This window comes from Oncorhynchus masou, chromosome 29, assembly GCF_036934945.1.
Source record: "Oncorhynchus masou masou isolate Uvic2021 chromosome 29, UVic_Omas_1.1, whole genome shotgun sequence".
NCBI lineage: Eukaryota > Metazoa > Chordata > Actinopteri > Salmoniformes > Salmonidae > Oncorhynchus > Oncorhynchus masou.
In genome coordinates this window covers 31,405,971-31,418,254 of record NC_088240.1, presented here as the reverse complement: position 1 = coordinate 31,418,254, position 12,284 = coordinate 31,405,971, and the positions used below count along the sequence as shown (strand labels likewise).

The 12,284-nt window shown below is 41.2% G+C and overlaps 3 protein-coding genes across 3 annotated transcripts; all 3 read left to right on the top strand.

Moving 5' to 3' along the window:
• The first annotated feature begins 308 nt into the window (after positions 1–308).
• LOC135521154 (gamma-crystallin S-1-like) lies at positions 309–1,383 on the top strand. The gene is made up of 3 exons (XM_064947087.1): positions 309–320; positions 540–782; positions 1,111–1,383. Exons 1-3 carry the CDS (start codon positions 309–311, stop codon positions 1,381–1,383), a joined length of 528 nt encoding a protein of 175 aa, XP_064803159.1.
• Positions 1,384–5,564: 4,181 nt separating this feature from the next.
• Positions 5,565–6,872, top strand: LOC135521153 (gamma-crystallin S-1-like). The gene is made up of 3 exons (XM_064947086.1): positions 5,565–5,573; positions 5,828–6,080; positions 6,613–6,872. Exons 1-3 carry the CDS (start codon positions 5,565–5,567, stop codon positions 6,870–6,872), a joined length of 522 nt encoding a protein of 173 aa, XP_064803158.1.
• Positions 6,873–8,309: 1,437 nt separating this feature from the next.
• LOC135521152 (gamma-crystallin M2-like) lies at positions 8,310–9,647 on the top strand. The gene is made up of 3 exons (XM_064947085.1): positions 8,310–8,324; positions 8,548–8,790; positions 9,372–9,647. The coding sequence occupies exons 1-3, from the start codon at positions 8,310–8,312 to the stop codon at positions 9,645–9,647; spliced, it is 534 nt and encodes a 177-aa protein (XP_064803157.1).
• The last annotated feature ends 2,637 nt before the right edge of the window (positions 9,648–12,284 follow it).

Sequence of the window (12,284 nt, the reverse complement as noted above, 5' to 3'; positions counted from 1 at the left end):
GTCTGGTTTAGCAATTGTGATACTTTCTCTGACTGGCATCAGCTCATTGATCTTTCCAGTGCCTGCCTGTCAATGATGTGTGCGGCTTTTTCTGGACGCTAGGATATGAACACAGCCATCACCATGGTTGGACAAGAGTAGCAAAACACCTGTATGTTGTGTTTGTGCTGACATGCTGGCATGACTGATTTGAATAACAACACATGCAATGTTATCTTTCCCCCTAGGGGAATGTATATAAAGATAAGCCACCTCATTGGCTACCAGCACAGCAAGCAGAACAAGCAGCTCACCAACCAAACGCAAATATGATGGGAAAGGTTTGTATTTTATGCCATTTTACATTTACAGAAACTAAATATGCAAGCACACATACAAACACATTCTATAATTAATCATACACATATATGTTGTTATTTAGACTAATTTCATCATACAGTATATCTGTAGGCTGCCTATGTCACATCTTTACTTTGTTGTTATTCCATTGATATCCTTATTAATGCTACTTCAAAAAATGATCCTTGTTCTTCCATCAGATCATCTTCTACGAGGACAAGAACTTCGGTGGCCGTCACCATGAGTGCATGAGTGACTGCGCTGATCTTCACTCCATGTTCAACCGCTGCCAATCCATCAGGGTGGTGAGCGGTATGTTCATGATCTACGAGCGCCCCAACTTCATGGGACACCAGCATTTCCTGAGGAAGGGAGAGTACTCCGACTACATGCGCATGATGGGAATGAACGAGTGTGTCAAGTCCTGCCGCATGATCCCCATGGTAAGGGAACTGTCCCATACCATTATTTCTCAAACACATATGATCTACTCACTGTATCACTGTGTATTTGAGAGTACTTACACATAATCTAGGTTTTGATCATAGTATATCACCAAACCATCTATGGGGGGTGTATCATGTTATCCTTAGTGGTTAATCATCAAACATTTACATAATCAATCTTCAATTCCATAAATCAGTTAGCATTTCTGTGAGCATCTCAATTGTCGTTTTTGTATTGACGTGTTAATTAACAATAAAGAAAAGTTATATTTAGAACACAGATGATCATGGAATATAAACCTGTTTTCTTTTCTGTCCCCTCCAGCACCGTGGTAACTTCAAGATGAGGCTGTACGACCGCTCTGACATGGGAGGCCAGATGATGGAGCTGGATGACGACTGCCCCAACTGTATGGACCGTTTCCGTATGTCCGACTTCAACTCCTGCAACGTGATGGACGGCCACTGGCTGATGTACGATCAGGCCAACTATAGAGGACGCCACTACTACCTGAGGCCCGGCCAGTACCGTAGATACAACGACTGGGGAGGAATGAGCTCCAAGATCGGCTCAATCAGGCGCATTATGGACCTCTAAAGAAGGAAGGGTCCTTGTAAAATGTATACTTTATGCCTTGTTTCACACACTGAATAAAATGGTGTCGGTGCTCAAGTGTTTTCAGTTTTGTTCTTGCTCTCTGAGCATTGCAGGCCTGCTCTCCAGTGTGGATGTTAGCAGCAGGGGTGGCACCACAACACCCGACATCCTCGCTCTGCTTAGAGGGATCAATAAAGCTATTGCAGTATTGATCAGAAAGGAGTCAAAGCGTGATCTCTATTATACTGTACTGGATCATTCATGCTCTACCCTCATTACTGTTCAGTGTTAACCAAACAAACCAGTTTCAGTGCTCAAAGCGGTCTAAAGGCCAGTGATTTATGAGAAAATTATACTCTGAGATGTCTTAAAAACACAAAGGCCATTCAACTGAAAACTGTATCCTCCTTAATGGAGTTAACATACTATACTCGATATTGTGCATTTGTGGCTGCTGTGCAGAGTTACACATCCACAGATAAATGCATTCATAACGCCCTTTCTAACGTAACAAGGTACTATTCTACTAGGCCTCATAAACGTCAGGACCTCCCTGCTTCCACTGGAGGCCAAGGGTGCAGATATGTGAAGCCTATAGAGCTAAATATTTGAAGGGCCAGAACTATCTTGTCTATGCATAAACCATCATAGTTCGTCAATTTTGTATGCTCATATGTCTGATTACATACTACCTTGTAGCGAGTTGTGTTGTCATGCTATTGGAGAACATATTATGTTGGAGAATAGTACATATAAGAACAATTTCTTACAAATAACTGAATTGAACAAAGAAATCAGAGGTATGTATAGATAGTAAGGATAGGATGAAGGATTTGATTGGAAACATACTATCCTATATAACTGAAACAATAAATCAAATACTTTTCAAATAACATACGAATGTGACTCACATCAAGTTTATATTTTGAGACATGCATTTGTAAACATACATCACTTGTATTTCAATTTCAACATCAATTTTTATTCTTCACATTTAATATTTAATGTATAAAATATTTCATAATTACATTTAATTTAAGAAAATACAACATTAAATAATATATTTTAAGTGCCAAGCTACATGTACAGACAATTTGGGATTTTTGTAACTGCATTGAAAATAGGATCTCCCACTGTAGTCCTATTTCTATACTGAGGGTGGCAAAATAATACCAAGTACAGATAATAACATACATACAAATACATTTGTTTTTTTAGATTACCTATACTGAAAAAACCTATACTGTCATATACTATAAAAACCTATACGGTCATATACTATATACTGAAAAAAATGTGTGATAGATTCCACCCATCCCAAATAGTTCAGTTCAACCCATTCATGATAGTATAGTTATGTAGAGTGGAGACATTGGAAAGCACATCACATTTCAATTGGAAGAAAAGCAGAAACATACAAAAAGGTGAAAAAGACCAAACAGACAAATCTTTCCTTGTGTGAATCCCACTTATTGTATTATTGCCTCGTTATATAATGGTAAGATGTATGGGATATTCACTATCGTCACGGTTTTCTGTAGGCAAAGGAGAGTCAGGCCAAAATGCGGCGTGGTTATTACGATCCATGTTTAATGAAAACAAAGTAAACACGAATCAAATACGAAACCAATAAACGTAACACGAAAACCGAAACAGCCTAATTACACCCCCCCTGCTCGGGACAGAGGGACAGCTGCTCGGGACTGAGGGGCTCTGGCGCCTCTGGGCTGAGGGGCTCCGGCAGCTCCGGGCTGAGGGGCGGATCCTGGCAGACTGGCGGATCTGGCAGATCCTGGCTGACTGGCGGATCTGGAAGAGTCTGACTGACTGGCGGATCTGGAAGAGTCTGACTGACTGGCGGATCTGGAAGAGTCTGGCTGACTAGCGGATCTGGAAGAGTCTGGCTGACTGGCGGATCTGGAAGAGTCTGGCTGACTGGCAGATCCTGGCAGACTGATGGCTCTGGCTGCTCCATGCTGATTGGCGGCTCTGGCTGCTCCATGCTGACTGACGGCTCTGGCGGCTTCTTGCAGACTGGCGGCTCTGGCGGCTTCTTGCAGACTGGCGGCTCTGGCGGCTTCTTGCAGACTGGCAGCTCTGGCGGCTTCTTGCAGACTGGCAGCTCTGGCGGCTTCTTGCAGACTGGCAGCTCTGGCGGCTTCTTGCAGACTGGCAGCTCTGGCGGCTTCTTGCAGACTGGCAGCTCTGGCGGCTTCTTGCAGACTGGCAGCTCTGCAGACTGGCAGCTCCTTGCAGACCGGCAGCTCCTTGCAGACCGGCAGCTCCTTGCAGACCGGCAGCTCCTTGCAGACCGGCAGCTCCTTGCAGACCGGCAGCTCCTTGCAGACCGGCAGCTCCTTGCAGACTGGCAGCTCTGAACAGGCGGGAGACTCCGGCAGCACTGTAGAGGAGGAAGGCTCTGACTACGCTGAACAGGCGGGAAACTCCGGCAGTGCTGGAGAGGAGGAAGGCTCTGGCAGCGCTGGAGAGGCGGGAGCACCTGTAAGGATGAGCCGGAGAGACAGCCTGGTGCGGGGGCTGCCACCGGAGGGCTGGTGCGTGGAGGTGGTGACGAATAGACCGGACCGTGCAGGCGCATTGGAGCTCTTGAGCACCGAGCCTGCCCAACCTTACCCGGTTGAATGGTCCCGGTCGCCCTGCCAGTGCGGCGAGGTGGAATAGCCCGCACTGGGCTATGCAGGCGAACCGGGGACACCATGCGCAAGGCTGGTGCCATGTAAGCCGGCCCAAGGAGACGCACTGGAGACCAGATGCGTAGAGCCGGCTTCATGGCACTTGGCTCGATGCCCACTCTAGCCCGGCCGATACGCGGAGCTGGAATGTATTGCACCGGGCTATACACCCGCACTGGGGACACCGTGCGCTCACAGCATAACACGGTGCCTGCCCGGTCTCTCGATTCCCTCGTTAACCACAGGAAGTTGACGCAGGTCTCCTACCTGGCTTCGCCATACTTCCTGTGAGCCCCCCCCCAATACATTTTTGGGGCTGACTCTCGGGCTTCCATCCACGACGCCGTGCTGCCTCCTCATACCAGCGCCTCTCCACCTTTACCGCCTCCAGCTCTTCCTTGGGGCGGCGATATTCTCCAGGCTGTACCCAGGGTCCTTTACCTTCCAACTCATCCAAATAATGCAGCCTCTCCCACTGCTACTGCTGCTTGTTACGACGCCGCTTGGTCCTGTTGTTGTGGGTGATTCTGTCACGGTTTTCTGTACGCAAAGGAGAGTCAGACCAAACTGCGGCGTGGCTATTACGATACATGTTTAATGAAAACAAAGTAAACACGAATCAAATACAAAACCAATAAACGTAACACGAAAACCGAAACAGCCTAAATATTGGTGCTAAGTAACACAGACAGAACAAGGACATAAGGACAATCACCCACAAAACCCAACACCAAACAGACTACCTAAATATGGTTCCCAATCAGAGACAATGACTAACACCTGCCTCTGATTGAGAACCATATCAGGCCAAACACAGAAACAGACAAACTAGACACACAACATAGAATGCCCACTCAGATCACACCCTGACCAAACAAAACATAGAAACATACAAAGCAAACTATGGTCAGGGTATGACAACTATAGGATTAACCTCTCTAGTCTATCATTAAAACATTTTGACAAAGAGGTGTCCATACCCTGGGTTTACTTAGTGTAATGGTTGTGATTACAAAATGTGTAATTCATGAAATATTCACAAAAATGCATTGAATAACATAATATATTTAATAGAGAAATGTATATTTCATAAAGATTGAATAACTTCAAATAAGTATAACTAATGGCTGGCACGAAATCTAAAAGAAAGAAACACTGCAGGAGCTACGATTACCAAACCAACCAATGGATACCTTGTCATGCATTGCCATGTTTGAGTACATACAAAATAAAGCTACATGATCTCTTGGTCATAGCCAAATGCTACCATAACCTGTCCATTTGGGAAAAAAGGTGTACCCAACCTTTTCTCCTCCCCTTTGACCTCTTCAGGACAACACAATGGCACTATGTGCAAAAGACCACTGGGTATTACAATATGAATGGCACATGCAGAGTCTGCAATTCATGTTCACTATATATGTGACAGGTGGAGTCTTCAAAGGGCTGGGCAGACCACACCGACAAGGCACAACAAGCCCAGCTACCATGGGGAAGGTAAACCTTCGAAACAGCTATGAGGGATCATAGAGTAGAATAGTAAAAAGGGTGTTCATGGCAATATCAATTTCAGGCATTCCCATTGAATTCATGTGAGTGTTTTTGTGTTCTGGTATCCTTGTACCACCCTTGATTAGAATTGAAAGGATTAAGCTTATCCTTGATCAATTAATCTTTGTATTAATCCTTGATCAATCTTCAATGTTCTGTCTTTATGAATATTAACAACATGATGTAAACTTTATGCCTAGATCATCTTCTACGAAGACAAGGACTATGGTGGCCGTCACTTTGAATGCATTGGTGACTGCACAGACATGCTCGGCCTTCTCAGCCGGTGTAACTCCATCAAGGTGACATGTGGATGCTTCATGATCTATGAGAAGCCCAACTACACTGGCCAACAGTACTACCTGTGTCGAGGAGAGTATCCTGACTACAATCGTTGGATGGGCACAAATGACAACATCAACTCATGCCAAATCATCTCCTCGGTGAGCTCTCTGTTTGTATGCCTGCCATTACAAAAATTAAGTTAATAAATGTGTATTCATGAACAGTTTATCAAAAGTTCATGAATATATTGCTCCAGTTAACCTTTTCCTGAAATAAAAGCAAAACATTTACTTGTATTCTATGTTTATTTCACTTTCCCATAGTACAAATAGTACATTCGCTATAAAAGTATGTTCAGATGTATATATAGTGGAATCTATATATATTTCACTCTCAAAAGGTAAACTTGGAGCATTCTAATTTGGGGCATAAATTATGCAAATGATAAAGTGTGGAATTCTGCATAAACATGCTCCTGAGAGATCATTGCTAAATTCTTGAAGGGTTTTAATCTTGTGATTAAATGTCACTTATTACATTTGTAACAAGTTGGTGCAGGTGTGTGTGTGTAGGGCTGGGGGTGTGTAACCATAATGATTTGTAATAATCCTCTGATTATCAGATAAAGATAGAAGTTCTAAGATGGCACAATTCTAATGTTTTTTCACCTTCTCAAATCAATATCAGGTGCCTGGATCCTACAACATGCGCCTCTTTGAGAGAATAGAGTATGGTGGGCAGATAATGGATCTGGTGGATGACTGTCCCAGCGTCATGGATCGTTTCAACATCAATGACATTTTCTCTTGCAATGTGAAAGGAGGAAACTGGCTGTTCTACGAGCACCCAAACTACAGGGGGAGGATGTACCTTATAAAGCCTGGGTATTACAGGAGATTCAGCGAATGGGGCGGCAGGAGTGCCAGAGTGGGTTCTATTCGACGAATCATGGACTACTAAACATACCATCCTATCAATTAATTGGACGTTGTGGCTGGCATCTCTGTGGATAGCTAGGACTCATGGTGGGACAATAGCTCAATCACTCAAGTCAAGAGATTGTATACCCCACCCTCACTGCACATTAATGGATAATCTAATTTCCTGTTATTGGTATAAAACACAAACATAAAAGTATAGAGAAGGTGAAAATTAAATCAGAGAAGATGTCGAACAAACCACAACGACATGATGGGATATAAGAAGTTCCAAGGAGAGACAACTGATTACAAAGCCTATGGGCAAAAATTATACTTTTAAATTGGAATATCTTCAGACAAAATCAAAGAGGACCAATGCAATACACACTTCACAATTTTAAAATACCTGTATTGTTATGGCATGTTCAGCTGATCAGGTACTTAATTTTTGATGTAATATTGACATTTGTATATGATGGACCAATACTTATCAATGATGATCTCTGACTATATAATTTGATCACATTCAGTCTGCAAATGGTAGCAAGTCTCTGGCTCTGTTCTTGACCAATGACTCAGTGCTACAATAAACAAATGGAAACATGGAACTCTGATATTCTAGTAATTAACTATTCAATAATCCCACCACAATTACCAGATTGCATATCACACAATTCAAATATCGGCCAGACATTGGTTTATTATAGAGATGCATATTCTGATCGCTCTATTGATTGGCTATTTATCTTACTGATATATTTGTCAGGGACCATGCAAAACAATTGTTTCATCGGATTTTAGCTACCTAGCTTATTTTCATTTGCAGCCCCTATGCGTTGTAACCTTGACTTCATGAAACAGTGAATTATAAAGCAAAGGTGTCCATGCATGGCTTCTCAATATCGAGGACAGGTAAGACCATGTTGGTAAAGGTAGATCTATGTCTTATGTGGGCCATGTTCATCGCTCTGATTAGATGCAGTATACAACACATTTGCTACTGTAAATTGATAATTACCATGTATTTATTTTACAAAGATTGAATTATATGAATAAACTAGGCTAAGTGTATTCTTAAAAAGTTCAAAGAAATACGACTATTTTTTCATTTCATTGCCGTGTACGGGCACTCTAACATCTTGCTGGCTACCACTGTATAATGAATATGGTGTTGATAGGTTTTGCTGATGCTGTGCAGTGTACTGTATCAGTCTGGTATACAGTAGTGTTTTCTGAGAATTGTGATGAACATGGGGGAGAGAACAATAACTGGTTACGCGCAGCCATCTATACAGAAACAGATTTGTTTCACCCACCTCCACCATTGACACACTATGACTGAGGGATATATTTGAATGACAATACTTTGTGCTGTGCAATCACACAGCTGCCCTGTGTGTGTTATTTTTTAGAATAAAAGACAGTGCTGGATTGAGGGACATTGAGCATTGAGCCGTCACCCCCATCCACCGCCAACATGACTATGGGAAAGGTAAGGAAGAAGGCCATGGTTTTACAACTTTCCAGATTTGTATGCATTAAAACGGAACAGTTTCACAGTAATATTTTATAGTATTTAATAAATGTTACACGCACAGTTTCTACAAATACATAAAATAATGCTACTAGTTTAGCAGACAGATCTAATGCAGTTCAGCAACAGTAGTCCTGTAGATCTTAGGGATAATGATGTTCTGTGATGTGGTTGGTTGCAGATCATCTTTTACGAAGACAGGAACTTCCAGGGTCACTCTCATGAGTGCAGCAGCGACTGTGCTGACCTGCACTCCTACTTCAACCGCTGCAACTCCATCAAAGTTGAGAGCGGATGCTTCATGGTCTACGAGCGCCCCAACTACATGGGAAACCAGTACTTTGTGAGGAGGGGAGAGTACTCAGATAACCAGCAAATGATTGGCATCAATGACTGCATCAGGTCCTGCCGTATGATCCCCATGGTGAGTGAGGTTCGAAATACAAGTAATGCAAATACAAGTAAAACAAATACAAGTAACACAAATACAAGTAAAACAAATACAAGTAACACAAATATAAATACAAATACATAAGTAATACATGTAATACATCTAGGGCCAACATGTTGTATGGTGGGTTGAAGGAAAGTAACAGTTTATCAATGAATTATGCAAATATATGCATATATTTAGTTTTATAGCAGAGCCAAAGTCATAACCAGATACATTTGAATTCTGTAATTGTATTACATGTATTTTATTGATTAATTATGAAAGAGTGGTTGTGCATAAACAAGCTACCTACATATAACATGAAGCTGCCATCAGATGAATCAGTCACACATTTGTTGAATGTAACATACAACTAAATCCCAACTAAAGCCTTTAGCAACGTTTATCTCTGAAATCACCATTATATTTAAGTCAATGTAAGAAATATACAAATGACACTGCATTTGAGCATACAGTAACCATGTAATAACTATTTAACTATGTAATAACTATGCAGTAACTATGCAGTTACTGTCTAATAACTATGTAACACCTGTTTGATCCCGTTACAGCACCGTGGCCAGTACAGAATGAGAATGTACGATCGTCCTGACATGGGCGGCCAGATGAATGAGCTGAGCGACGACTGCCCCAACGTCCAAGACCGTTTCCGTATGTCCGACATCAACTCCTGCAACGTGATGGATGGCCACTGGCTGATGTACGACCAGCCCAACTACAAGGGCAGGCAGTACTATGTGAGGCCCGGCGAGTACAGGAGGTTCAACGACTGGGGAGGATTGAGCCCCAAGATCGGCTCCCTCAGAAGGATCACCGACTTCAACTGAACTAGAGCTCCAATTTGAACTATCAACTGTCACTCTTGTCCACAATAAACGTTGATTCATAATCAAAAGAACTCAGTTTTATGTCTTCCACTTCTCTTTGAGAAGGTTATTGGTATCTTCTCAGAACTCAACCCCATTGCTAGAAACCCTCACTGATAATTCATGCAAAGTTTGTTGATTTCAATAAACCTCTTCATGCAGTCCAAATACGCTTCTTGATACAGCATTTGAGATAGATTATTTATCTTGTTCTACAGTAGGCTGTAGATATCTAAACCCTACACAAATCAGTACAGCACCACAACCATGAATGTTCCTTGTTACATATCAAAACACCTAATCATGACTAGAATATATTTTTTCATGTAAAAAAAATAGAGATTAATCAACAAACCCCACATTATACATGAGAAAATACATTTCGTTACAGCTATCACTCTTACTTTGGGCTAGTATGTTTTGGCCTGTTAATCAGACAAAGCATGAATCCGCTCTCTCCCTGTTTGGTACCCCATAAGGGATTAGCCAGCTGTACATGTATTGTGGCTGAATTTATCCATACCATGATCCTAACTGTATACAATAGTGCTGACTGGGGAACGTAGTGAATTTGAGGCATCCCATCAATAATGATGAGTGCCCCTGTAAATTCTACATTCATATAGTTGCAGTGATATTGAAACTTTAACTGTGCCTAAATCATATACAATTATTATTACGGATCATAAAAATGTATTGATGAACATCATGTAAATATGTTTACTAATTGTACAAACCATAATTCAAATACCTGTTAATCACTTCCTTTTCTTTCTCTGTACCTGCTACAGTTACATGAGAAGAATCAGATTTTTACAAGGTTGTTTTGGTCTTACTTATTCATTTGATCTTATTCATATGTGATATTTCATTATATATGAATGCAGCTTGTTTACAAGATCGCACCTATCAAATAATAGAAAGATACAAATATTTAACAAAATGTAGGAAACCAAGGAAAGGAAAACAATGAGGATACTGGTCATTCTCTGGTTAGATGCTGAGTTTAATGAGCTATGTACTATAACCAACAATATTTGTAAAATACAATTATTTCAATATTTCTAAGGGCAATATATGTTAAGCTGCATTTTGTCTTGGTCAGTGTGTGTTAAACGTCTTGAGAATTCCTTAATGTGCCAATAAACCTAACTGACTCTCTGCTCCACTTACCACAGTCTTCGTAGTGGTATCACATCATGTCACAACTTGACACACTTTATTTTACCCCTCTCAACATAAAGTCATCTTGTGTTTAACAGCCAAGTAATAAAGCAATAAGATGTGGGGTAAGACAAGACAGATTCTGATAACAGATAACATTCACAATGTTCATGTAAAAGTTCCAAGAGTCAAGTCATAGATAAGACATTTACAGGTCACATGATCATCTATGTTCAACAGGCACCACTCATGTCCTGGGATGCTTCATGAGGTGAGATGGAAAAGTTACTACTTGGTTGTTCAGTGCATGAACCCAGTCTCTGAATGATACAGCAGCTCTGCATGGGCACATGAACTAACTATAGACAACAACCAAGCATAGCCAATAACTAGACACTCTTCTAGTCTCTGGGGGTTGTGAGGTACAACTGGACCCTTCGTAGTGGGCAAAACAGGTTGAAATGACAATACAACTAGTCCAATGGCTGCATTTCAACCAGCTTTGGCCACTGGGTTTACACTAAAGACAGGCATTTGTTATACCCTATTTCACATCCCCATTCACATTACAAGACAGTTATTATATAAAGTTGTGAAGTACAAGGCTCTAACATTCACCAGTTTCACGGTAGAACCTTCAGGCCTTCTATGGAACAACAATGAGCATTTATGGACGATTCAATGTTTTTGACTATGAAGTGTGTTTTGACGTTTTGATCTGGATGTCACAAGTACTTTGTGATTAAGGTGTTTCTTAAATGTATTGTGGGGCAACTGTGGCTTTTCAGTTGGTTTTCCATCAGCCTGCCAAAATAATAAGTCTTCTTATACATCGCCTGTCATAAAAAACAAACTACATTATATCAACCTTTGCTTCCCGGCTTCATTACTTGGCTGTTATTGACATAAGCCAACAGCATAGCCAACTACCGTTGACTAGAGACCTATGTAATGTTCATGAAATTACATTTTGCTTTCCAGCACAGTGTCATTGTTTACTTTTATGCTTAAATTGAAACACAGAGGTGATTGGTATTTCTGGGGATAAAGGAATGACACAAACAAATGGCTTGTTTACTGCATAAAAGCAAGCTGCAATTAGTCAAGGATGGTCATGGGAAGAGCGCAGCTAAGCAGGGCCAGTAAGAAAGAGGTTTTGGACTGTCCTTGGCAGTGGATATGGTAAGTTATGTTATGGTACAAAAACAATTGCTAGAATGTGGAAAAAATGGGTTAAAACTCACTTTTGAATTGTTTTAACTACAGGGAGGAGAGGTGTACTAGTGATGGTAAAAGTGGTGGTAGTGTTTGGTAATAATGTAGTTATAGTAATATTCTGTTCCTAATCATTTTGGGGTTGTGATTAATGTACAGTAACTAGCCCATGACACATTGAATATTCACACATAATGTACTGTAAATAGTTTGTGTGTT